Source organism: Somniosus microcephalus, chromosome 11, assembly GCF_052327205.1.
Source record: "Somniosus microcephalus isolate GS21.2 chromosome 11, FLI_Smic_1.0, whole genome shotgun sequence".
Taxonomy (NCBI): domain Eukaryota; kingdom Metazoa; phylum Chordata; class Chondrichthyes; order Squaliformes; family Somniosidae; genus Somniosus; species Somniosus microcephalus.
Window position 1 is genome coordinate 32,378,040 of NC_140997.1, and position 27,610 is coordinate 32,405,649.

The 27,610-nt window shown below is 48.0% G+C and overlaps 1 protein-coding gene across 2 annotated transcripts in view; it reads left to right on the forward strand.

The window, feature by feature from the left end:
• The window catches only part of LOC147110456 (uncharacterized), a 208,104-nt gene that overhangs the window by 145,792 nt on the left and 34,702 nt on the right, over positions 1 to 27,610 (forward strand). For both annotated transcript variants that reach the window (XM_086002261.1, XM_086002262.1), the window contains exons 15-16: positions 8,249 to 8,348; positions 19,902 to 19,988. In XM_086002261.1, the coding sequence (XP_085858387.1) occupies positions 8,249 to 8,348; positions 19,902 to 19,988 (187 nt within the window). The remainder of the gene's footprint in view (positions 1 to 8,248; positions 8,349 to 19,901; positions 19,989 to 27,610) is intronic.

Below are 27,610 nucleotides of genomic sequence, written 5' to 3' on the forward strand. Positions count from 1 at the left end.
ATCACATGCTATTCCGACCACATGGCATCTGGTCTCGCGACGTCTGCAAATGTTACTGCATTTACCTTTTATAAAGGTTGGGTCCTCTGTAGTTCAGTCTCTTTGCTTGTGGTTCCGCGCCAACAGCTGTTGTGCGAGAAGTTCCATGGTACCAGGAGGCCACCCTCGAGCAGGTGAGGAATGGAAACCGAGGGTGCAGGGGAGGGGAAACTGAAGGTGATGGGGGGAATTCTCAAAGGGAAGCTAGAGGTGGGAGGAACTTTAATTCCACCAATAGTGATACAGGTAACACTCAGATTCCCCTCATAACAAATAGTAAATTAATAACTCATGATAGTCTATATGCAACTGATAGTAATAGGTGCAATGCCTCAATATCCTGCCTGTAACCAGTAGTAATCCTACAAACATAGAAACATAGAAGATAGGAGCAGGAGTAGGCCATTCAGCCCCTCAAGCCTGCTCCGCCATTCAATGAGATCATGGCTGATCATCCAAACTCAGTACCCTGTCCCTGCCTTCTCCCCATATCCCTTGATCCCTTTAGCCTTAAGTGAAACCATAGCCAGAATCCCCTTGCACTGCACAAGGTGTAGTCAGGTTCCCAGTTGATGCCACTTTGAACAGGCCTGATCTCTCTCCCTGTTGTCCTTGGACTCTGGTTTGGACTCAGGTTCTGTGTCAAGGTGACAACGTTGAACCAGGAGCCTCAGTCAAAGCCAATCTGTACTTAGACTTCACACGTCAAAACCAGCCAGTACAGGCAGACCTGAACCAAACCGAGAGATTGCACAAAAGGGCAGTGGGTTCTGTGTTTGGGGCTCTTCTCACAGAGCACATTGTCTTAAACTCAGCTCAGCAACAACATTTTCTAAACCACTCACTGGGCTTGGACTTAATAAAGGAGAGTGGTCATAGAATTATAGAAATTACACTACAGGAGGAGGTCATTCTGCCCCATGAGCCTGTGTTGATGTTTGCACTCTCCTGTAACCCCCATTCCCACCCTGATCCTTTTATATTCCTCCTTTTCAAATACTTATCCCATTCCCTTTTAAGTGATGTTCTAATCGCTGCCTCAATATCCACATATGGTGAAACATCCCAGCATCTAATAGCCCTCAGTGCAAAAACCTTCCTTCTCCCTTCCCCCTTGATCTTGTAGTGAGAATCCTCAGTCTCTGTACCCTTGTCGCCATTTGCCCACCAGTGGAATCAGTCTTTCATTACTCAGCAAAGTCCCTGGGTTCCACACACCCCTTTATTGGCTGCTCCTCTCTCAGCGCCGCTCCCACTCACCATGTTGCTGCTACCACTGCTCCCAGCCCTGCAAGAAATGATGGCCCTGCGCCCACCCTATCCCATTCCCCAGTCTCCCTTTCTCCCCCAGCCATCAGTCTCCCTCTCTCTCCTGCCCAAGCTCCAATCACCCAACCCCCATTCCGCAATCTCCCTCCCTCTCTACCACCCTCCCCCCATCCCACCCCGAACCCTATTCCTTGGTATCCGCCCAAGTCCCCAACCTCTGGCCCCATTCCCCCTCTCTCCCCCTGCCCTCCATTCCCCAGCTTCTCTCCCCACGAGCCCCAATCCTCCAACCCCCAGTTCTTTGTCACTCTCTCTCCCCCCAGCCCCGAGCCCCAAACCCCCAACACCCCCAGTCGCCGGTCACTCGCTCGTTCCTCTCTGAGCCTCAATTCGCTGCCCCTCTAGACCCTGTTCACCCTCTTCTAACCCAGCCTCGCACCTTTCCCCATTCCATCTCTGTCTTGCAGGGTGCGTGCCGTAGCTAATGTTCCCACGCCATTTCTCCCAACTCCCACCCGTAACAGGACCTCCTAGTTAACGACACTATTTAAGTGATGTTATGAAAAGTACAGCAGTGTCCCTGAGGCAGATACTACAAGGAGGAAGCAATTTTGGATTTTCTAATGAAAACCTGTAGAAACTTCGCTTACACAGCAATTTTTGGTTGATTCTTGTTCTGGTGCTTCTTAGAAGACTTTTCCTGATGCTTTCTGTGAGTACATGTGAAAGTTATTTTCTGGACAGGGGAAATAGATTTCTCAATGGGAATCCCTCTATTCCTGGAGATGAAGATGTTGTTTTCCTATTCATCGATACCCACTCCACTGAGTTTACAGTCCTAGAAGGTCTTCTTTAGATTTCTTTGCCCATCAATTCCTCATAAGACAGCACGCCACCCCGCCACCCCTGCCCTTCCCACCCTGCTTTTGGGGAGCTGTGCCAGCTGCTGGATAAAGATCTGCAGCCCACTTCCACCAGGAGAAGAACATTGTCTGTAGCAGTGAAAATGATCACTGCCCAGAATATTTTTTGCCACTGGATCATTTCAGGCAGCCTCAGATGAACATTAGTAAAACAGAAGATGCTCTATTCAGGCGGACCTCATAGTTCATTGCCTTCTCCATGGACCAGTAAAATAAAGAGAACAACCAGTCCATTCTATAGATTGTTAGGGTTCCTCCAGCTGCAAAGATCAATTGACAAAACACATGTGATATTGAAAGCCCCATGTGACAACCCCTGTTTCATTAATAAGAAAGGCTTTCAGACAGGAATGAAATCTGGGTCCCTAGGCTCCTCAGCCAAAACAAGCATTTCTCTACCCTCTGTGGAGGAAAGGCACTCTTCCACTCTCAGGTCCTCACGCTCACAAATTCTCAGTGTCTCACCCAGTGAAAACCTTTCAGACTCATAAGAACATAAGAAATAGGAGCAGGAGTAGGCCATTCGGCCCTTTGAGCCTGCTGCGCCATTTAATGAGATCATGGCTGATCTTCTGCCTCAACTCCATTCACCGGCCCTATCGCCATATCCCTTGATGCCCTTACTAGTCAGAAATCTATTCACTTCTGTTTTAAATATACCCAATGACTGAGCCTCCACAGCCCTCTGGGGTAGAGAATTCCAAAGATTCACCACCCTCTATGTGAAGAAATTTCTTCTCATCTCAGTCCTGAATGGCCGACCCTTTATCTTGAGGCTGTGGCCCCTGGTTCTAGACTCCCCAGCTAAGGGAAACATTCGCCCAGCATCCATATCAAGCCCTGTAATAATGTTGTATGCTTCAATGAGATCCCCTCTCATTCTTCTGAATTCAAGAGAATACAGGCCTAGTTTACACAATCTCTTCTCATACGACAGTCCCGCCATCCCAGGAATCAATCTCGTGAACCTTTGTTGCACTCCCTCTATGGCAAGTATATCCTTCCTTAGGTAAGGAGACCAAAATTGTACACAGTACTCCAGGTGTGGTCTCACCAAGGCCCTATATAATTGGAGTAAGACTTCTTTGCTCCTGTACTCAAATCCTCTTGTAATGAAGGCCATTTGCCTTCCTAATGGCTTGCTGCACCTGCACATTCACTTTCAGTGACTCATGTACAAGGATGCCCAGGTCCCTTTGAGCATCTGCATTCCCCAATCTTTCACCATTTAGGAAATACTCTGCCTTTCTGTTTTTTCTACCAAAGTGGATAACTTCACATTTATCCACATTATATTCCATCTGCCATGTTCTCGCCCACTCACTGAGCCTGTCGAGATCCCCTTGAAGCCTCTTTACATCCTCTTCGCAACTGACACTGCCACCTAGCTTTGTATCATCAGCAAATTTGGAAATGTTACATTTAGTCCCCTCATCCAAATCATTGATATAGATTGTGAATAGCTGGGGCCTAAGCACCGATCCTTGCAGTATCCCACTAGTCACAGCCTGCCATCCTGAAAAAGACCCATTTATCCCTACTCTTTGTTTTCTGTCTGTTAACCAATTCTCAATCCATGCTAGTGTGGTGGTTCCACCGGGTGTCCCTTACATATATAATGTACATAATTCACTTTAACCTAACTGTATGTATATTACTTACCTGTTTGGGCCGTTGCCCCTTTAACTTACCTGTTTGGGCCGTTGCCCCTTTAAGACATGCCCTAGTGCGCTGATGTTACGTATCACGTGACGCACCTAAACACGTCGGCCGCCGACCTAGTTCGGCCGTCCGCTCCCTCGACGGTTGCAACGGCCAGCCACAGTGCCGGGTGCCTCTCCCGCTCCCGCGACTTCGGCCGCAACGGCCAGCCTCAGTGCCGGGTGCCTCTCGCGCTCGCGACTTCGGCCGCAACGGCCAGCCTCAGTGCCGGGTAGACGCGTCGACGTATCGGCGCGGGTCACGTGACCGCCCTAAGCGCGGGCGAACGCGCTGATGTCACGACACGGTCACGTGACGCCCGAAGCGCGGGAAAACACAGCCGAGCGTGATGACGTCATCACGCTATCCAGAGGACTGCGGACTCAGTCCTCGTGGCGTCCCGGCTGGGGAAAGACCTACTCTACGGCGCTCCTGCAACCATCTCACTTACCTGCTGTATTTCGTCTGTTCTTGTAAATAAACAACTTCTAGATTGTTCTCCTGAAGTCGAACTCGATTATTTAGTAGGCATTCGTCCAATACCTGCTGAGGTCAACCCGAATTCCTACACTAGTATATTACCCCCAATTCCATGTGTCCTAATTTTGTTCACCAACCTCTTGTGTGGGACCTTATCGAAGGCCTTCTGAAAATCCAGATACACCACATCTACCGGTTCCCCTTTGTCTACTCCACTAGTTACATCCTCAAAGAACTCCAATAGGTTTGTTAAACAGGATTTCCCTTTCATAAATCCATGTTGACTCTGCCCAATCTTACTATTAGTTTGTAAGTGCCCAGTTATTGCATCCTTTATGATAGATTTCAGCATTTTCCCAACTACTGATGTGAGGCTAAGTTTATAGTTCCCCGCTTTCTCTCTCCCTCCTTTCTTCAATAGCGGGGCTACATTTCCTCCAATCTGCAGGAACCGTTCCAGAATCTACAGAATTTTGGAAGATGACAACCAATGCATCCACTATTCCAATGGCCACCTCTTTCAAAACCCTAGGATGTAGGTCACCCGGTCCTTGGGATTTATCGACTTTTAGTCCCATTAATTTTGTTTGTACTGTTTTTTTACTAATAATAATTTCTTTAAGTTCCTCATTCTCATCACACCCTTGGTTTTCTCGTATTTCTGGGAGGTTTTTTGTGTCTTCCTCCATGAAGACAGGTACAAAGTATTTATTTAATTTCTCTGCCATTTCCTCATTCCCCATATAAATTCTCCTGTCCCTGACTGTAAAGGACCTACATTTACCTTCGCCAGTCTTTTCCTTTTCACATACCTATGGAATCTTTTACAATCCGTGTTTATATTTTTCGCTAGTTTGTGCTCATATTCCATTTTCCCTTTCTTTATCAATTTCTTGATCCCCATTTGCTGATTTCTAAAAAGATCCGAATCCTCAGGCTGACCGCTTTTTCTGGCAACTTTATAAGCTTCCTCCTTTGACTTAATACTAGCTTTAATTTCTTTTGTTAGCCATGGTTGGATCATTTTTCCTTTTGGGTTTTTATGCCCTAGAGGAATATATGTTTGTTGCAAATTATGCATTATTTCCTTGAATGTTAGCCATTGTATGTCCACCTTCATACCTTTTAGTGTAGTCTCCCAATCTACCATGACTCGCTAACTACTTCCTCCTAAGCGATTGGGCTGATGTTGGGGCCAGCTTGACAGCAGGCCAATTAAGGGAAAGCCAATTAAGGGAAAGACTCATCAAACCTCTTTCTTTAGCCAAAATTAGATGGTTGTTACATGTGAGAATGCAGCAGCCATCTGTCATCTCTGCCGTGGAGATGCGAGACTCTCCGCATACCCAAAGATTGAAGCCTGCAGGAAGAAACAAAGGTAAGTACACTTTTTCTAACACTTTGCACTTACCTCACATACTCACCTCTCCACACTTGCACCCATCACTTACCTTCACCGCACTTTTGCACCCCTCCAACCCCCGCAGACCCACTGCTCGCCTCGGTGACCCTGGCGGGGTTTGCAGCCTTTGGGAAGTCCGTACTTGTGTGGGCAAAATGGGGATAATCCTCTTATCTGCCCGTTAACTACCTGTTAACAGACAGTTAAGTGTCTGTAATCCCCTATCTGCCTCCAAGGAGACGGGACCCGGCGCGAGTCGGCTACCCGCCTCCTGGCAAGAGGGCACGGGGGCAGGTTGGGGGCGGGATGGGCACCTGTCCCCAGATTCTGCCGTTTTCCTGGCAGTCCCGCCTCCATACCCACCTCCCCAGGGCTGGCAAGATTGCGCCCCAAGACTCCAGCAAGGAGCTTTTTTTTTCCACAAGACGCTGTGCATTAAAATTTATAACTTACCAATAAATATTTGACTTCCTCTACTTCAAACTACTTCCTCACGAACCAATTGTTGCATTTTTAACCTGACCAATGCGAAATGTTGTAGTGTGGCACTGGCCAAAAATTGCAAAAGGTAAATGCGTTAAAAATGAATGCAGTAATTGGAAAAGTATTTAAAAATACTTTCTCAAAACAGTAAAATCATGACATTGGTTATGCTGTTGAAGCCCAAAATTATTATTGTCTGGGATGTCCAGGGGTTATTGTCATTAAGACTGGTATGGTGCTGCAGTTTACTGTACGACTTTTTATTGTTACAATCAATCACATTTATAACCATCTGGAATTGCACAAATGGCACAAGTGACATAATTTGAAAAGATTTCTTTAGAAAAAGATACCGTTAACTGGAGTCAACAGTCTTCAAATAAAAATTGGAGTCAAGGGACTGAGAATAGGATGCCACGTAAGAAGGTGGTGCAAACATTAAACAGGGAGATTACTGAGGCAGTCAGTGCAACCTCCACCACCCAACAACCGTTACAGTGCAACCTCACAAGGTTGACCAAGGTAAGTGAAGCCATTTCTCCCCATGCAAAGCCTGCAACACTTATATAGGCTTGACCCACCTTTTCATCTGTCAATCCCTCTTAGTGTCATTAACTGGGTGAAGGGAAACCTGCACTATTCACAGTGAATCGCTACCATCAATACTGCACCTTGTTAACCTGCTGTCTGAACTCACATTGCCTGCCAAGAAGGAGTTGTGCTATTCTGGAAGGAGAGGTGTTTAAAGGCAACCAACTCATACAATCATGGAGATAATGGAGACACCTGGGTGTTAGTGGCAATCAGAGTCCTCTAACACAAAGACCAATTTTAACTGCAGGCGGAGAATGGGCGGGTGGAGGATGAAGCGTGTGACATGAATCAGTCATTCATGAAAGAAAGACTTATGAAATAATACTGAGCGGCCTGCAGGTGGCGCTGTCCAGGGAGAGTATAAATACTCGGACACAGGCCCAGCTTGCACAGGATATTCTTAACAGGAACTAGCGAAGGACACAACTAGACCTCCATGTTGTAAAACAGTTGATTAAAGCTTTGATTAACGCTTAGACCAAGTGCCTAGCAGTTTTCTTATGTCAGCGCGCTCATCACCACCAGTCCTTGCCGGCACGAGGCTCAAGCCATTTTGAGGCCTGGGTCTCATTGTCATGCTGCTGCTGCTAAGTGGGCACCCCGCTGCAGCTCGCCGTCATTGGGACGGCAGGAAACTGGCCGGCTCCCTTGCTGAGCTGCCTGACAGCCGGAGCCTAGGGAGGTGGAGAGGTGGTCCCAGAGGGTGGGGTAGTTAGATGAACCAGCAGCCAGTTGGAGTATTTTGTGGGTCCAGGAAGATCACTCTTGCTCCTCCTGGCCCCACTAAAAAAAAACTGAAAGGGGTTAAAATTGACAGAAGAAAAGGTAGTGCTTAACTAGCACCAAAGAACTGCAACTGGAGGCAACTTCTGGAGGGACGGTGAGGGGGAGCACAAATCATTTAACCATTGTGTGAACTGTCAAAGTATAGCAATGGGCACGCTCCCAACAACTATTTCTGGGCGGGCTTAACAAGTCAATCAAGGGAAAATAGCATGGGTTGGCCACAAATCGATGGAGGCGGGACAACAACCTGACAAGCAGCAGTTCCGCCTCCAATACACTCCCATTGGCAAAATCTCCCCCATGATCTTCAAGCTGATAGGTTGGTGAAAGCTGTCAATTCTCTCCCATTACATTTCACACTTATTAGCATTGAGCATACCTTAATGTCAGAAAATGCTACAATGTACAGATTTTCTGAATTATATAGACAAACGAAGATAGCTAGACACTATTGTTAATTTGAAGTATTTTATGAAAGGTAAGTTTTTGTTTAAAATCACTGAATAGTGTGGTCTCATTAATTAATATTAATTATTGATTAGTTTTCTTTATCTAAATGTTCCTTTTTCAGGAAGAGGTCGAGCTTCAGGGGATTGACGGTATAGTGTACAAGGGACGAATAGACCCCAAACTTCCATCAATATATCAAATGCAAGACGAGGAGCTCTTAGGTATAACATTATTTCACTGTGCCTCATACATTATGGTAGCTGTCTTATTAGTGATACTATTGTAATGTATGTAATGTATATATACCTTAAGGGAGAGAACTACTTTTTACAGCTCCTGTATACTGTAGTACCGGCAGTGACCACACCTGTATATAAACCCTGAGTAGTGATCTGTACACTTAGTTCTAGAGTAACCCTCATTCAGTAAACACCTGTTGAATTGTTCCCTGCAGTCTGTTGTCTGATTATTGAAGGACACAACATTAAGATACACGGACATAACATTGGCGACGACGCAGATTCGAACCTACCTGCAACTCTGCATCACCTCCCAGGGATTCGCTCCTGGAGAACAGTGGAAGAAGTTCGAGTCCAGAAGCACGGGCGTTGACCACGGGCAACCGCCCAGTCATCCAGCGGAGATTTGAGCATCGCAGGGGAGGCTGTCGAGAGCCAGGCTTGGCTTTCCAGTCATGGTGGTCCAGCGAAACGGGCTGACAACAGGTACTGCGCAGACCCTTCCCGGACAACGGCGGGCTAGAGCCCGACCGAGCGGCACAGAAAAAGTCCGAGCAGCGTCGACAGGGGAGAGAGAGAGGGCAGAGCGCACAGGGCGCAGCCGGTGTTCAGGACCAAGCGGCGTCAACGGGGGAGAGAGACGAGAGAGAGCAGAGCGCAGCCGGTGGTCAAGGGTCGAGCAGCGTCAACAGGGGAGAGAGGCGCGCAGGAAAATGCGAGGCGCTGCCATTGCCACGAGGACCGCAGAGAGCGGCGTTGGCAGCAGCGCAGGAGCAGCGCACGAAACCCACAGGGCGTCGCCATTTGCCACAAGGACCGCCGAGAGCGGCGTTGGCAGCAGCGCGGGAGACGCCATTTTAAGCCAGTCTAACCACACCCAAAAATGCCGAAGAGTGGCAGTATCACAGCGTTCGACAATGAAGTCGAAGATTGGACGACATATGTCGAACGCATAGAAGTATACTGCAAGGCGAATGAAGTGCCAGATGACAAGAAAGCACTGGTATTGTTGAATTCAATGGGTGCAAAAACGTATGGCTTACTACGAAACCTAGTAACCCCAGAGAAGCCAGTAGAAAAGGATTTTGAAAACATAGTGTCAATCCTACAGGACCGCTTAAACCCCACACCGCTGCTGATAGCAGAAAGATTTAAGTTTCACAAAAGGAACCAGCATAAAGATGAAAGTAATGCTGAGTATTTAACGGAACTGCGCAAGCTATCGAAACACTGCCAGTTTGGAACGGGACTTGCAGCGACTTTAAGGGACAAGTTTGTGTGTGGGCTTCAAAGTGAAGGAACCCAGAAACGGCTTCTATCAGAAAAGGATCTTACGCTGGACAAGGCTTTCAGCATTGCAGTATCACACGAAGCAGCAGCACGGGGCACTGCAGAGATACAACGGAGACCGCAAGAATATGGCACAAATGAAATGTCATACGGAACAGTGAAGTGCTATCGCTGCAGCAGAACAACACACGACCATAATGATTGCTGGTTCATGGACAAAGTGTGCAGACAGTGTGGAAAAGTATGACACATAGCAAGAGTCTGCAGGTCGGGAAAGAAAACCAGCAGCAAGAAATCTCCACAGGAGAAGTACAAGAAGGTACATAAGGTGACGGAGAGTAGTTCAGACGAACAGAAGAGTGATACAGACTCCGGAAGCAAGGAGCTGGGTTGTCTGAAACTACATAATGTGATCAAAACGGAGGATCACCAAACTATCTGGGTCACGCTCAAGATAGCAGGAGTCCAAGTGAAAATGGAATTGGACACAGGATCAGCCCTAACAGTCATAAACCGAAGGGACTACAAGCGGCTATTCTCACATATACCCTTGAGAGATACAAAGATTGTCTTGTAGATGTACACGGGGCAAAAAGTCTACCCCAAAGGAAAAATAAGGGTGAACGTTATATATAACGGCAAGGAAACACCAAAAATGGACCTATATGTATTGCCAGATGGAGGACCACCACTACTAGGACGTGAATGGATCCGGAAGATACAGCTAGATTGGCATTCCATACAGGCACTGACTGTGGCTGACAAAAAGGATGACGACGTCACACCTGGGCGACTGTCAAAGGTTCTAACTGACGTGAAAGAAGTGTTCCAGCAAGGACTCGGAACACTATGACAGCGATGATTAAAATTGAAGAAAACGCAAGCCTAAAATTTTTTAAGGCCAGACCTTATGCGATCCACCCAGCCGTCGAAGCAGAGCTGGAGAGTCTGGAACGTTCAGGCGTACTTTCCAAGGTAGACTGGAGCGAGTGGGCTACACCCATCGTCCCTGTGATGAAAAAGTCGTTGAGCAGCACGCCTGGGGAACCAAGGAAGGTTCGCATCTCTGGGGACTTTAAGGTAACAGTGAACCTGGTCCTTCACACCGTACAATATCCACTTCCGCGGATTGAAGATATTTTCGCCTCGCTATCTGGAGGGAAATGCTTCACTAAGATTGATCTGGCCCAGGCATATCTGCAAATGGAGGTAGAAGAAGCATCAAAAAAATACCTCACAATCAACACCCATAAAGGTCTCTACCAATACAACCGGCTGGTATTCGGGGTAGCATCAGCTCCGGCTATTTGGCAGAGGGCAATGGAACAAGTCCTGCAAGGGATCCCAGGGATCCCGTGTTATTTGGACGACATCCTGGTCACGGGCGAAAATGACAGTGATCACCTTGCCAACCTGGAGCAGGTGCTCATTAGATTGCAGGAATATGGGCTCCGAGCTAACCGCCCCAAATGCGAGTTTTTAAAAAAAACAGATCTCGTATTGTGGCCACGTTATCGATAAAGAGGGGTTACATAAGTCCCCAGAGAAGATTGAGGCAGTAGTCAAGGCTCCAGCACCGGAAAATGTGTCACAACTGAGGTCGTTCCTCGGGCTGGTAAACTACTACCATAAGTTCTTGCCAAATTTGCCTACAATACTACACCCACTGAACACCCTACTGCAAACTGGGGTGCCATGGAAGTGGAGTGACGAATGTAGACAAGCTTTCCAGAAGAGCAAAACACTAATCACATCGAAAGAGGTATTGGCCCATTACAACCCGGCATTACCAATTCGGTTGGCATGTGACGCATCACCCTACGGCATTGGAGCGGTGCTGTCGCACAAATTCTCAGACGGCTCAGAGAGGCCAATAGCCTTTGCGTCACGATCACTAACCTCAGCCGAGCGTAACTACGCCCAGATTGACAGGGAGGCCCTCAGCCTAGTGTGGGGAGTGAAAAAGTTCAATCACTATCTGCACGGGCAGAAGTTCACCTTGCTGACTGACCACCAACCACTTGTCTCCATCTTTAATCCAAAGAAGAGCGTTCCGGTGATGACTGCGCAACGGCTACAAAGATGGTCCCTTTTTCTAGGGGCGCACCAATATGAAATCGAGTATAAGGGCACGAAACAGCATGGAAACGCTGATGGGCTATCACGCCTGCCACTGCCTACTGCGGAGGAAGCACCAGCAGTGGATCCTGTCGAAATATTTCATTCGACTATAATTGAATGCTTGCCAGTAACTAACGCTGGTATAGAGAAGGAGACCCGAATGACCCGACACTGTCTCGGGTATATGATTTGACGGTGAAGGGATGGCCAGCACATGGCGACTCACTGTTGCCAGCATTCTCATCCAGAAGAGAACAGCTGTCAGTATGCCAGGGGACCTTGATGTGTGGATCCCGAGTGGTAATTCCACCCAAGTTAAGGGAGAGAGTGCTCAATGAGCTTCACGAAGGTCATCTGGGAGGGGTGAAAATGAAAAGCCTTGCTAGGGCTTATGTGTGGTGGCCAGGGATCGATCAGCAAATCGAGGACCTGACAAAGAGCTGCTCAGGATGCCAGAAGGTCCAAAATGCACCACCACATGCCCCTCTACACCCATGGGAGTGGCCCTCATCTCCATGGCAACGGGTGCATATTGATTTTGCTGGTCCATTCATGGACTCAATGTTTTTAATAGCCGTGGATGCGCACTGGAAATGGCCTGAGATGATCAAAATGTCCTCCACCACCACGGAGAAAACTATTGCAGTCCTACGGACCATTTTTGCCAGGAACGGCTTGCCAGAGCAGATTTGCTCTGATAACGGACCACAGTTTGTGTCCGAAGAGTTTCGAAGATGTATGAAAAGGAATGGGGTACAGCATTACACATCCGCCCCGTATCATCCAGCCACAAATGAATTGGCTGAGAGGTTCGTACAAACCTTTAAAAAAGCAGTAAAGGCCATGTGCGATGACGACATTCCACTGCAGCATAAGGTGGACAATTTCCTGTTAGCCTACAGAAATGCGACACATGCAGTCACCAACCAGGCCCCGGCCATGATGTTCTTTAACCGAAGGTTGAGATCTCGTCTGGATTTGCTCAGACCAAATGTACGAAGAGATGTTGAGAGTAAGCAATTCCAGCACATCAATGAGAAGCCGACAAGGAGCTTCAATGTAGGGCAACCAGTCTTGGCCCGCGACTACCGAACAGAGAAATGGCAACCAGGAACGATATGCACACGGCAGCGGCCACTAATGTACACAGTGGATGTTGGGGAGAACATTGTGAGACGCCATGCTGACCAGATCCTAGAGTCACAGGAACGAGTCAACCCCATGTCTCGGCCATACGTACCTGGTGAGGAACCCGACGTACAGGTCGCATCTACCTCAGAAACAATAGCATTGGAAGCTGATGAATCAACTGACGACAGGGTGCTAGAATCGCCTCCGCACCAAGAGCGAGACACTCGGGAAAGGCGTTATCCAGAAAGAATCAGGAAGCCTCCCCAGAGACTGAATATATGAATGTACTATTTTCATATAACATTGTATATTAAAAATGTTAATTGTTAAATGAGTATTATGGTACTGTTAATCTAAAAGGGGAGGAATTGTAATGTATGTAATGTATATATATATACCTTAAGGGAGAGAACTACTTTTTACAGCTCCTGTATACTGTAGTACCGGCAGTGACCACACCTGTATATAAACCCTGAGTAGTGATCTGTAAAGTTAGTTCTAGAGTAACCCTCATTCAGTAAACACCTGTTGAATCGTTCCCTGCAGTCTGTTGTCTGATTATTGAAGGACACAACATTAAGATACACGGGCATAACAACTATCAGTCATTCTTTTTCATTCATTATACTCAGCGTACAATAATTAGCTAGCCAATCCAACTTGATGAAGTTGCCTGCCCTTATAGGAGAGTTTAGGTAGAAATCGTAAGTGTTCCTCTGAACATCCAATAGTTCTGGGGGGAAAAAATCATGGGTTTCTGGTTTTGTGCAGATTTGAGACTGTCTGTTTTTTTATGTTTAATGCTCAAAGAATAGGCTGGGTTTCACATTCTACAGAAACCAAATTACCAAAAGTCACAGGTTATTTGCAGTACCTCTTTGACATCTTTTGATTTATGCACATGATCCCAGAAAAGGGTCAAACCAAACAAACTGTAGAATCTGTCTTCCATCATAGAAGCAGAAGTGGTGGCGTGCAGTTTGCAAGGAAACTGCTAACATTCAAAAAGAAATGATATTCTCTGAGATTGCAAAAAAAATTGCCTCAAAAAGAACGACTTCAAAGTTATCAAATAAAGCAGCAAAGTTAAAACAGGAAATAACAACAGAAAATGCTGGAAAAACTCAGCAGGCCAGGCAACATCCGTGGAGAGAAAATAGAGTCAACGTTTCAGGTCAAACCCTTTGTCAAGACTGAAAAAGCACAGGAAATGAAATAGATTAAAAGGCCAGGCTGGGAGAGAACAAAAGAGGAGTGAAGAGACATTAAGAGGTATTCAAAACGAGACGAGATGGTGATAGGACTAGTGGAGACAAAAGACGGCTCTAGATTAGGTGTGAAATGCGCTGGCAGAATGGGAGACAGCTGCCATATGGGAGAGAAAAAAAAGGGGGGGAAAGGGCCAAAACAAAGGTGTGGATAAAAAATAAGTAAATATGTAATGGGGGTCGAGGTTATGATCTGAAATTGTTGAACTCGATACTGAGTCCGGAAGGCTGTAAAGTACCTAATCGGAAGATGAGGTGCTGTTCCTCGAGCTTACGCTGAGCTTCCGTGGAATAGTTAAAACAGGCTTCTGAATGCACACTGATGGTGTAAGAGTATAATATAGAGAAAAAATTCTAATCTTAAAATCTACATTTAAATAAAGATAATCTTGGTCAATCAGAGAAAAGATAGATTAGTGTTTGTAATGAAGAGCGTTTGCCAGAACTGGAAAAAATGCATTCAAGCGAACTTTTTTAGGATTGACGAAACAAAGAAGTGAGGGAAAACATCAAGTAAAAGTCAGGAACCAGATATGCTAACCAGTAATAACGGATTGAAAAGCCAGAGTTGATTCATTTCGCAGTTTTGCTTTTCTTCATGGGAAAATACTGTAAAAAAGGCAGCTTTTCCATTGTTGTGGACCATGCAGGTTGGTTTTCATAACAGTTCCCGATAGAGAAATAAGCACAAATTATAAGAAATTTAAAATAGGAGGACTACATTGATGACATTTTACATGAGTTTTTTCATCACCAGTGACCTGGAACGAAAGCCAGATTACTGGACATGTTTTTAACAACTATTTAGAAATGGCTACAATGCTAAAAATCCAGCCATTTAGAGTCAAAGTGACATCTAGACTAACCTTGGAAAGGACCCAGAAAAGTTACGGGGGAGAAATTCGGTATAGCCCCGTTTGGGGCACTAAGGCCTAGAAATTCGGTGGGCTGCGCCACCAGTTAGCGCCTAAAGAGGGCACCCAGTGGCTTTAGTGCCACTGGCCACGCCTCCCGCGATATTTAGTGGGGCGCTAATGGCGGCGTTAGCCTGTAGCGCTGCGCTGCCACCGATGACATCATCGGTGTGTGCAGCGTCCCGCTACCGCCCCGATCGCGATATTTGGTCGCGCCCCCCGCTGTAACACCGGTCGCAATTTGCGACCGGGTCAGGGGGGCCTACCTGCGGCGGTAGTGGCGCTAATTAAAGGGGAGGTTCGGGGCAGCCATTTTTTTTGCTGGCCGCCTGCCAGCACCTCCTTGCGCCGCCGTCCCCGGTCTCCTGAGCCCCCCCGGGCAGTGCCGGCTGTGTCCCAAGTGCCCGGCACTTCTCCTTGGTGCCGGGCTCTTTTGCCGGCACTCGCGATCTCGGATCGCGCTGGTGCAGGCCCCTCCCCTTTAAGAAGGGGAGGAAGGCCTGCAGTACCGCAGCGCGCCGTGCCGCAGCGTGTGGTGCTGCGGCATGTTGCGCTGCGATATTCAGTTTCAGCGCCCCAAGAGGGACGTGGGGCGCCTCGAGCAGCGCCGCGCTTCCGTTTGGGGCGCTGAAACTGAATATCGGGATGGCGCAAGCGGCTCCGTTCGCAGCGGTAATTCCGGCGAATTTCTAGGCCTAAAACTTTAAAAGTTGAAAAATTAGCACCAGGTGCTAATCATTCTCGCCTCCCGCGAAATTCAGTTTTAGCATTCTAAGAGGGAAGTGGGGCGCTAAATCAAGCGCTAACCACTTAGGACGCTAAACTCCGAGAGCGGGGCGGCAGCGGCAGAACGCTAAATAATTTTGAGCGCATTGTAAACAACACTCTTTCATCACAGAGGTTTCTTCCCTCGCTTAAAGGGAAGGGCCATTGATGCTGCACAAGCTAGTTGTCGTCGGTTCTGTTTTGCAAGGCAACCTGGGCGACTGCCATTACAGCCCCAAACACACTCAAATTGGAGGGATTGGACATCTTGCACTAACGAAACATTAAAAACTGCGCAGGCACCAGACTGGAGCAAATAATAAACGTTGCGCTAGCTGAAAAGCATTCCCTTAATTACCGCTCCCGAAGCGGCCAGCCAAGTTCGCAACGTCTCCTCTTACTGGCGTTATCGGCGCGAGGCAATAAAGCAGGGGGCGACAGTCAATTTTCCATCCGGGGGCGATAACGGGGCGCTGCGCACTTTATGATGTCACAATCTGCGAGGCACGAGAGGCTCAGGCGCTAAGAGTTAGCAGCAGCACTAAACCGGCACTGAGGTTCGCGGGCATCACTGCATTCTCCGCGCCTGGGCGCTTAACCCCTTAGCACCCCGTTAGCGCCACCACCAGGCACCAACGGAAGGCGCTAACATACCGAATTTCACGGCCAGAAAGTTATTGACCAATTTCATTGTCTTCCACCTATATTCAGACAGAAATGGTGTTGCTAAATTGACACGTTTAGAGGCATGTTGGCAGTTGGGCGGATGGGCCGGTGAGCAATCAAGCGAGGGAAGCTAAGCAGCCAGCAAGCTTTGACGGGCATTCAAAAGACACTTAGAGGAAAAGAGGCACAGAAGCAGTAGCAATACTGCCGCTACACAGAATGACCTGGCAAATGGAGTGGGCCCCAAGAGCTGAATCCACACGAGTTGGCATAAACAGGAAACCAAAACCTACTCCCTGCGACTAAGCTGAGTGGCCAGCGACTGTTCCTTTGGCACCAGCCAGTGGCCTCCTTCCACCCAACATTACGCTCTTGCCCAAGAATGAGCTGCTGCTTCCCGCCGGTTTTGGAGGGACAACTGACTAGGGAGCAGCAAAAGAGGCTGCCGAGGTTAGGAGGGTTTGGCGCTCACCTCAGCCCCACCCTCCCGATTCCTGCGCCGTGTTGAAATCAGACATATAATGTATGATTTCTGTTATATTGCCAGTGCAGATTCCACTCATTGCCACATTAGTAGAAATGAAAATGTAATAAAAGCACAAAAATATAAGAAATACACATCAGAACTGTTCTGTTGAATCAAGACATTAACCTGTTGTTTTCATAAGGTATTGATCAACCTATTGTGTATTTCCAACATTTTTGTTTTTCATTTTAAATTTGCAGTTTGTCTTTTTTTTTCTACAAGCAATAACTTTTTTTTTTCCCCTCCAATTTCGCCTGTCCTCTCCAGAAGGTAGTGACTCATGCTGGGGGCGGGAGGGGGTGGATATCATTGAGCACTGGGCACCTTTCCTTTATTTTCATGCAGACAATAGAGTAGGGGCAGATTTTCCTGTCCCCTCCCCACCCTGGCAGTAGACAGGAGTAGCATCTGATAGTGCGCTTTTCCGGTCCAGGCCCAGGAGCGCCAGGATTGCCTGTCCTGGACCAGAGGGCAACCCTAGCACAGTCCCAACCTCTGACAGAGCCTAGCATTGGCAGAAGAGGCAGGAAAGTCAGGCTCGTAGCTGCCTGCCAGGCCTTGGAGATCGAGACTTTCTGGCATCCAGTGGACACCAGCAGAAGGTTCTGTTTACTCTTCAGTACCCGGGGGTGTGGGGGGGGGGGGCGGGGCGAAGGGCATTAAAAGTTATTTAGAAATTCGTGCTTGCACTCTTCCGCTTGCCCTTGGAAAATGGGGGGCCAGCACAGTGCTGTGTTTTCTGGGCACCTCTACACTCGGGCGCCAAGCCGCACAAGAATAAAGTGAGTGGCAGGGAATTTCCACGCCCGGCTCATTTAAATGGCTTAATTTAGTCTGTGCCTACAACTCAGCCACCCACTCCTCTGAAAGCCCCAGAAATCCCAGCAAACCGGTCCTCCACTTTTTCCTAGCTTTTGCACCTGGGGAACTTGGTATTCTCTGAGGCAATGGTCAGGCAATCGATTCTAATGAATGTTGTCAGTCCAATCAATTATGGAGGGAGTTTTACAGTCAGGCTTGATCCTGTCCTTACCTGATGTACAGGAGTCCATTGATAGTAATCAGATGCAGGAACTGCCTTTTTTTTTTACATTCCAAACCTATGGGCACTAGCGGCAAAACTCGCACCACTAGTCTCACGTTGGCTGAGATCAAGGCTCCGACAGTGGGCCGTATTTTGCGACCCCAACGGGTGCGTGCGAGGTGTGTACATGCCCGTAGGGGCCACGCAAGTTCTGGGTTTAGGCATGCAAAGTACATGCGCTAAAACCCGGCCCTTGCAATCTGTCAAGAATCCTCTTGGCTGATCCTCCGCATCCCTGGGTGATGGGCCTCTGTGGGTGGAGAGTTGCGCTATTTGCCCAACTTCTGTCTGCTGAATGCCTGTGAAATTCTTACACCTGGTAAAAGGTGTAATGCCTGCTTTTACCAGCAAAGAGTTTTAAAAAATAGAAATATAAAATTTTATCACTCATTTATACATTAAAAACCCTGTCCAATAAGGTAAGTTTATTTTTAGCCCTGTTAAAACATTTTTTTTTGCAAAAAATTAAATTTTCGTTTAAAATATTTAATTAAATGGCATTTTACTTCATTTTAAATATGTAATTTTTAAAACATTTATTTCATGTGTTCGTGTAGTTTTTAAGTGATCCCCATTCATACTTCTTGGAGTTCCATACGTACAGAACTCCCATAAGTATGAATGGGGATTCCCTTCTTTTATTGGTTGGGCCGGCCCATGTGATACCAGGGATGCTTGCGAACCGCACGTGCCCCTGGGATACGTGGGCCTCTGCCCGCGCGGACCAGGAGAGGCCCAGGATCACAAGCCTCCGTACCTCCCGGGCCACCAGATAAATGCGTAGATTTTTTACTGGTCGAAGGCATCTGCCCATCGCAAATTTTGGGCCAATAACTCGGCGGTGGGAAGAGAGCAGGGGGGAAGATTTACAGATGGGAAACCCGGAAGTAAGGGTTTCCCACAGATTCTGACGAATTTAACGGCAAGACCTGTTTAACATTTTTCAACAGGTTTCCTGCTCGACAGCCAGCCAGTGTTACAGCAGCTCCATTGGTGGGAAATGCCTTATTTTCCGCATTTACATGTCTTGACCATATGGGTGGATGCAGTTTCTAGTGTTGGAACTGGCCCACAGAAAGCAGCGACGAGGTGGGATGCAGCGGAGCGTGTTCTCATGTTACTTTCTGCTTGAGCCTGCCCACATCAGCTGAAAAATAATCGGTTGGAGCTAGACCTTCAACTCCTTGCCCGGGTGTAAAACTGGCATTGTGGATCGGCCACCTGTTCTAGAAACTGCCTGATTTTCATGTCAATTCTCTAACAGGTGGTCAATTCGCAACGCCCAGGCGGCAAGTTGAAAATCGATCCTGCAATGCCTCCTGCTGAAGATAATTCCTTCCTAAAGCCCTTTTCTTTTATTATGTCACTCTAGTCAGAAAAGCGTGCTTGGAACATCCTCTAAATGTTAAAGTCTTGGTAAACTTGCATTAAGAGTAAATTCTTTTATTGTGAATCACTGTGGAATGAATTTGCTTCGAAAGATTTTCTGAGAGAGATACATTGGAGTGAACACCCTTTTATTGTCACTTAAATAGCTAGCGTATTCTGGGCAACAAACGGACAGTATCAATAACCATAATCTACTTAGTTAAATCAAATACTGGTTGAACGTGAATGCCTACATTACAATCTGGTGCATGATACCATATATACAGTTTATTATGTTGCACTATCGTCTTTATGGGATAACATCCTGCTCGTCTGAACTTTTACATATGTTATATATTCAGTTCTTTGTCTATTTATCAGCATATCTTAATTTATTTGTAGAGAAGAAATCAAGTGGAACAAAGCAACAGGTTCCTCGACCAGAAAGCTTCACCGTTTCTCCAAGATGTGTTTATTGCAATCAAACCTGTAAGTTTAATTCTGAGCAAAGTGATCTTAAAGCAATTGTGTTGTTAGCCTTTTCCTTTAAATATTGATACAGTGGAGCAAAAGAAGTGGCAGGTAAAATAAATGCGAATGCAGGAACGGTTGTCTGTGGGCACATGATGGAATGGGGTAGCACCTGACCCCTGGTTTGATGGCTGATAAATGAGGGTGCAGCTACGTGGGGTGGATGCAGGAAGGGTTGTCCTGTTTACAACTCCAGGGTACCATCGCCAAAGACAGCAGTGAAGTATGTTTGCAGAAGGTGGCAGCCAGGGGCAATGTTGTGGTCACTATTCACAGAGCCTTGGAACAGATGCAGAAGAAGATAGGCATACCCCCTCCAGGAAGCTACCAAGGTAACACTACGGTTGCATTTTTGGATTATTGCAGTAGATATTTTCTTCAGGTTTAGTATCACAGTCTTTACCTTCTATGTAAGGTAAATGCCTAGGTAAATGTGTTGAGCCCATGACTGAACAGAGAACCTTTGTTACCGTATTTTGGCTTACTGCAAAGATCAAGGGCTGGATTTTGCCAGCCCTGAGGAGGCGGGTTTGGAGGCGGGACTGCCGGGAAAATGGCAGAATTTGGGGGCGGGTGCCCAACCCGCCCCAACCCGCCTCCATGCCATCTTGCCAGGAGGCGGGTAGCCAACCCGCGCCGGGTCCCACCTCCTCGAGGCGGGAAGGGGATTAATGCCAATTAACTGCCTGTTAGCAGGTAGTTAACAGGCAGTTTTTTGGCTAATCCCTATTTTGAGCCCTGAAGTGTGGGCTTCCCGACAGCTCTGAACCTCGCCAGGGTCAGCGAGGTGGGCCGTCGGTCTGCGGGGGTCGGAGGGGCCGAGATGTCCGGTGTGCAGGTGAGTGATGGGTGCATGTGTGCAGAGGTAAGTGTGTGAGGTGTGTGTAAAGTGTTTTAATAAGTTTTACTTACATTTACTTCTTCCTGCAGGCTTCCTCCCTTTAGGTCTCGGGAGTCCCTCAGCTCACCGGCACAGAAAGCAGAATGGCCGCTGAACTGTCAAAAGCTGCAGCCTTCTGCTTACTGGTCAGGAAGGCTTTCTAATTGACTCTTGAGTAAAGACACAACTTAGAAGACAGATTGTCAGTGTTTGACAGCTTTACAGAGCTGTCAAACACTGATATTTCATCCGTCAAAAGCTCTTGACCAATGAAACGGCACTCGCTGACGTCACCTGTAACTGGCTTTCCCTTAATTGGCCTGCTAAGCCCGCTGGGCAGGCTTAACAAGGTCAATCAAGGGAAAATAGCGTGGGTTGGCCACAAGTCGATGGAGGCGAGACTAAAACCTGACAAGTGGGAGTCCCACCTCCAAAAGCTCCCCATTGACAAAATCCAGCCCCAAGTGTCACCACGTGGATTCCTCACCTTCGGCAAGCTGGGTGTATAACCACTACCATGCCGTGGTCTAGGCTATAAACTACTGGTCAAGTTTATTAAACAGATAAATGAATGGTAGCAAAAACAAACAATAGAGTAATGGTAATTATATACTTAACTATACTTACTCGGGACATAGAAAACAACATAGTTCTTTCTCCTGCACTAACGCTCAATAAAAGCTGAACCTTGAAATGTGGCCCCTTATGTAGGGGTTAGCTGATGACCAATCCCAGAGTCTATCTTTGTACGTGACGGTGTCAGAACGACTTGAGCTGGGCAGAGGCTGCAAAATATAAAGCAGCATCTGGCAGTTTTGCTGCAAAGTTGTTTGCCAAATGCACTACATGACCCCTTCCCTTCTCACAGATCTCACTCGTCTTTCCTTGAGGTTTTTTGGGGACATAAGGAATTCATCTCCGTATTTGTCTGCAGAAATACAGCTATCACTTACAGTAGGGTTGAAAAACATCTCCCAGCTTGTCTGTCTATTACCCCAACCATAGTGTCGAGGTGATAGTCAGTCAGGTTGAGTAGACTAATACCTCAGTAGATAGGTATCAAGAAATTATTCTTGGGAGTATTAAGGTTTACAGCATTCCCCTGGGGTCTCTGCTGAAGTTACGGCAGGAGATCAGAGAATCCCTCCAGAAATTCTACCCCTACGCCATTGAAAATACCTTTTGCATACCAACACCAGCCCATAAAATGCATTTCTATCCAGCCTGAGGAAAGAGCTAATGGCAACTCACATTTAAAATGACTATCAGTTTCCTATACCAAGGTTATTAAAATATATGGGCGGGGGGGTGAAATTGGACCTTGTTTTTCTGTTTCCAGGCATAAAGCAGAGAGGGGACCCGCAGAGAGGTGCAGCTTATAGGAGGCACTACCCACAAAACCGGGTCTACAAGCAGAGGATCAGCTTCCTCAAAATGTCTGAACCCCAGTGTCTCAGGAGGCTCAGGGTGTCATGTCAGGTGGTGGCAGACATTTGCTGGAACAATACCTGCTGCCAGCTGGACCTGGTGGCCATGCTTTAGCAGTGGCTGTCAAAGTCACCACCACCCTCAGATTTTATCTCCGGATCCTTCCAGGGTTAGGCCAGGAACATTTGTCGGATCTCCCAGTCGGCAGCACACAAATACATAAGACAGGTGACTGATGGCTTGTTTGCCAGGGCCGGCAATTATGTCACATCTGCGATGGCGCCAGTCAGAATGAGCTCGGGTTTGCGGCTCTGGCTGGCTTCCCACAGGTGTAGGGTATCATCGACTGCACACATGTAGCAATTAGGGCACCCATAGATCACCCAGGAGTATTTGTCAACTGCAAGGGCTTCCACTCCATCAATGTGCTGTTGGTCTGCAACCACAAAAAGATATTATACAGGTGTGCGCAAGATTCCCGGGTAACTGCCATGATGCATTCACCCTGCGGCAGTCCACCCACCCTGATCTCTTCGCACCTGGAGCAGAGTTACAAGCTGGCTGCTTGGAGACAAGGGATATCCACTTAAAACGTGGCTGATAACACCTCTCAGAAACCTGAGGAATGAGGCCCAGGAGTGCTACAGTGAATCCTACATGACCACCAGGTGTGTCATCGAACAAGCCATCGGCATGCTGAAGACGCGCTTCAGGTTCCTGGACAGATCTGGAGGTGCCCTTCAATATGCACCAGCCAGGGTCTCCAGAATGGTCATGGTGTGCTGCACTCATTGAAACTTATACATTTCTAACAGGCCTGGACAGACTAGATGCAGGAAGGCTGTTCCCGATGGCGGGGGAATCCAGAATCAGGGGTCACAGTCTAAGGATAAGGGGTAAGCCATTTAGGACTGAGATGAGGAGGAATTTCTTCACCCAGAGAGTGGTGAACCTGTGGAATTCTCTACCACAGAAGACAGTTGAGGCCAATTCATTAAATATATTCAAGAAGGAGTTAGATATATTTCTTAAGGCTAAGGGGATCAAGGGATATGGGGACTGAATTTGGATGATCAGCCATGATCGCATTGAATGGTGGAGCAGGCTCGAGGGGCCGAATGGCCTACTCCTGCTCCTATCTTCTATGTTTCTCTGCACACCGTTGTACAGCAGCGAGGTTTGGACCTGCAGGATGAACTAGGCACAGAGCGCAGAGCCACTTCAGAGGATCCCAAGGAGGAGGAGGAAGACGAGGAGGCGGAAAGTGATGAGGGTAATGCACCAACAGCGGCACACAGGGATGCCCGGGATGCCGTGATTATTGCGAGGTTCCCTTAGGTTGCTGTGTCAGCTGTGGCTCAGTTGGAAGCACACTCGCCTTGGAGTCAGAAGGTTGTGGGTTCAAGTCCCACTCCAGAGCCTTGGGCACAAAAATCTAGGCTGACACTCCAGTGCAGTACTGAGGGAGTGCTGCACTGTCAGAGGTGCCGTCTTTTGGATGAGACGTTAAACCGAGGCCCCGTCTGCTCTCTCAGGTGGATGTAAAAGATCTCATGGCACTATTTTGAAGAAGAGCAGGGGAGTTATCCCCGATGTCCTGGCCAATATTTATCCCTTATCAACATCACTAAAACAGGTCATCTGGTCATTATCACATTGCTGTTTGTGGAGTTTGCTGTGTGCAAATTGGCTGCTGCGTTTCCTACATTGCAACAGTGACTATGCTTAAAAGTACTTCATTGATTGTAAAGCGCTTTGGGATGTCTGATGATTGTGAAAGCCGCTATATAAATGCAAGTCTTTCTTTTAGGTTCCACCAGTGCACCCATCTCACAACCTCATGCAAAAGATACGTTTCAAGCACCCGTCCCCCCCCACCCCCGCCGGCCCCCAATGCCCTAACACAAAGCCGTCCTGCAAACAACCAAGCATCCCTTTCACATCCTCCCATTGGTCGCCATCAATTCATCATCAAGCAACTGAAAAGGCCACTTGCCAGCCAACAACCAAGAATGGGCAACACGGGAAAGTGGTGAAAAACAATAATATTAACGTGCTTCAATTGAGGAAAAGAAACTTAACAATATAACAATGTGTAAGACACCCATGTGCAACTACAAACCTTTACTCTTCCTTTTCTGAGTGCTTCTAAATGGTGCAAGCTCTGCGGCTTGAGCAGAGGTAGAGGCAGGCTGCACACATCCCTGCTCTGACTGTTGAGATGCTCTTGGCCGACGTCCTCTGGGTTCTGGAGCCTGTGAGGGCGCCGGCAAAGACTTCTCCACCTGCACCTGTGCAGGGGCAGACTCGGCCATCGGGACATGAGGCAGTATGTCAGGTACTGACTGAGGCGGGGTGGGGGGGGGGCGGATGGTGGGGCGCAACGGGTGAAAAGTGGAAGTGCTTTGAGTGGAGTTCCCACTTCCATGTCCCCTTTCACCATCGTCCCTCTCACGGCCCAGCCGCACATGATTGCTACCACTGTGCTCGAGAGTACTTTGCTGCAGATCAGTGGAGCACTTCATGGCCGAGGCTAGGGAATCTGTCATCCTATTTAAGGTGGCAACCAGAGCCTGCAAGCCCTTGTTCAACGCCTGCATGCACTCGTTCCATTGCCGCATTTGATGCTCCGTGCAGTTGGCCACTCTATCCATGGAAGAAGACATCGTCGCAAAGGCCTGCGACAGCACCCCACTCACGCTTGAGGCAGACTCCTCCAATCCCTCTGTAATCGTCGACAGCATGCTTGGAAGGCCAGTCAGTACCTCGCACATTGTCTGCCGCTGCAGAATGATTATCCTCTTCATAGCCAGCCCCCGGGTTACAGCATCTGCGTCCAGCTGCGCCTTCCGACGCAGACTCTCCACTACTGTCCCTGCCACCAGCATCTGCTCTTGCTCACTTGTGAAGTGTGAGTCACCAGGTGAAAACCCAACTATCTCTCTTACTAGTCCCACCGAAGTGCAAGTACCTGAGCTGGCACATGGTCTGCATGAGTCCTGTGATGATGTACCCTCAGAGGGAGTGAGCTCCTCTGAGGAGTCGGTGGCAGCAGCGACATCGACCAAAAAGACATGAATGAGTACTGTCAAGGTAAGAATGTTGGAAGTTAGCATTATGAACATAATCATATTTCACCTGCTGTTAACATCAAGTCAATGTGACTGAGTGTTGTATGGCATGTGATTGTCTGATATTTAATTCTGTCACCAGGTAGCTGGGAGGCCCCCATCTCCAATGGCCAGGCACGTCGAGGCTCCGCTGATCTCCAGCACCTCCTCCTCTGCAGCTGTTAATTGCGAGATGGCTGGAGGCCCACCTCCAGTTTTCTGACTCTCCCTGGTGTTTTGTGCTATCTTCTCATGCAAGGAGGGAAAGAATAGACCTACGACTGAGAGCAATGGCATGTTTTCACCCAATGGATGGAGGGCATTTGTTGAGGGTGAGTATGAGGGAGATGTGAGGACTGATGTGCTGCCGTAGGGTTTAGAAGGCAGAGTGAGGGGGTTAGGATGATATGCACATCAAGACATAGGTGAATGTGCCACTACTCTCACCTTTCCTGACCTGGTTAAGTCATTAAACCGCTTCCTGCATTGGATCCACAAGCGTGGCACTACACTCCTACTGCTGACCTCTTCTGCCACCTCCAACCCCACCTTTTTGGTTTCCCCAGCAGGCTTCTTCCTCCCTTTGGTAGGGAAGAGTATCTACCTCTGCTCCTCACAGCCCCCAGCAGCACATCTAGGCAAGTGTCTATGAAGTGGGGGACAGCTTTTGACTGTCTCCCTTCCATTTCTGACCTCTCTCCTCTCTTCTTCCCAACTCCAACTGCTTCAACTTGCATGTTTGGATTGTTCCTTTAAATACTGGAGTTGAGATCGTGTCATGCAGGTCGTCATCACGCCCACTGATGCTGATTGGACGGGAAAACCAGAAATAAAATGCTAATGACGTGGCTGCTTTAAAAAGCTACTTACAGGCGCGCTTAACACATTTCCGGGACTCCCACGTACTATTGCCAACCCCCGCCCCCACCGTTCCCAGCATGTCTGCACGTTAAAATCCAGCCCTCTTGAGTCTGAAGAGTGGGTTCAAGTCCCACTCCAGAACTTGAGCGCATAACCTAGGTGTCAATCCCGTGCATGTCTGGAGGAGTACTTAATTTTTGGAGGTGCCATACTTCAGATGAAACAATAAACTGCAGCCTTCTTCCTGTTATGATGGTTCAGGTGAATGTTAAAGATCCAATGGCATTATCTGAAGAAGAGCAGTGAGTTCACATGTGTCCTGACCAATGTTCCCTGTAAGCTGCACTTTGTTCTGTGCGGCCTGTTTCTTTAAATTTCTGCGCATGTGCATACAATGGAAAACATAGAAACATAGAAACATAGAAGATAGGAGCAGGAGTAGGCCATTCGGCCCTTCGAGCCTGCTCCGCCATTCAACGAGATCATGGCTGATCATCCAAACCCTAGCACCCGGTCCCTACACCGACAGCCATCCCACCCAAGCCCTATCCCCGTAACCCCACGTATTTAATCCCCCCTAACACTAAGGGCCAATTTTTTTATCATAGCCAATCAACCTACCCCGCACATCTTTGGACTGTGGGAGGAAACCGGAGCACCCGGAGAAAACCCATGCAAACACGGGAAGAATGTGCAAACTCCACACAGTCACCCGAGGCCGGATTTGAACCCGGGTCCCTGGCACTGTGAGGCAACAGTGCTAACCACTATGCCACCGTGCTGCCAGTGAGCGGCCTGCACGGGACCTTTCCCATTACTGGGTGGTCGCGCAGCTTAGAGGGAACATTTGTCCTGGCCAACATTCTTCCTTCAACCATCATTAAAGCAGTTCATAAAATAAAAAGAGAAAATGCTGGAAATACTCAGCAGGTCAGGCAGGTTCTGTGGAGAGAGAAACAGAGTTAACGGGCCCGATTTTGTGGCTTGTGTGGGAAATGGTCGGATTCCCCCGAATGTGGGGGCCCCGATTTTCTGCCAGCCGTTGGGCGGCTTTCCAGGCGGCCGGGGGCCGAAAATCGCCGAAAAAGCGGGTCGCGACCCCCCCCCCCACCTGATTCCCCGCCCCGTCCGACTTTCGGACCGCCGTTTCTCCGCGACCCGCTTCAGTCCCGGCCGCCGCTGGCGGGACTGGCTGTCGGAACACAAATCACCAATTATTACCTTGTTTAAGTAGATTTTAAGGGGCCGTTGTGATTTTGGGGCTTTCCCCACATGAAACACGCCTGCGGGGAACCCCGCTG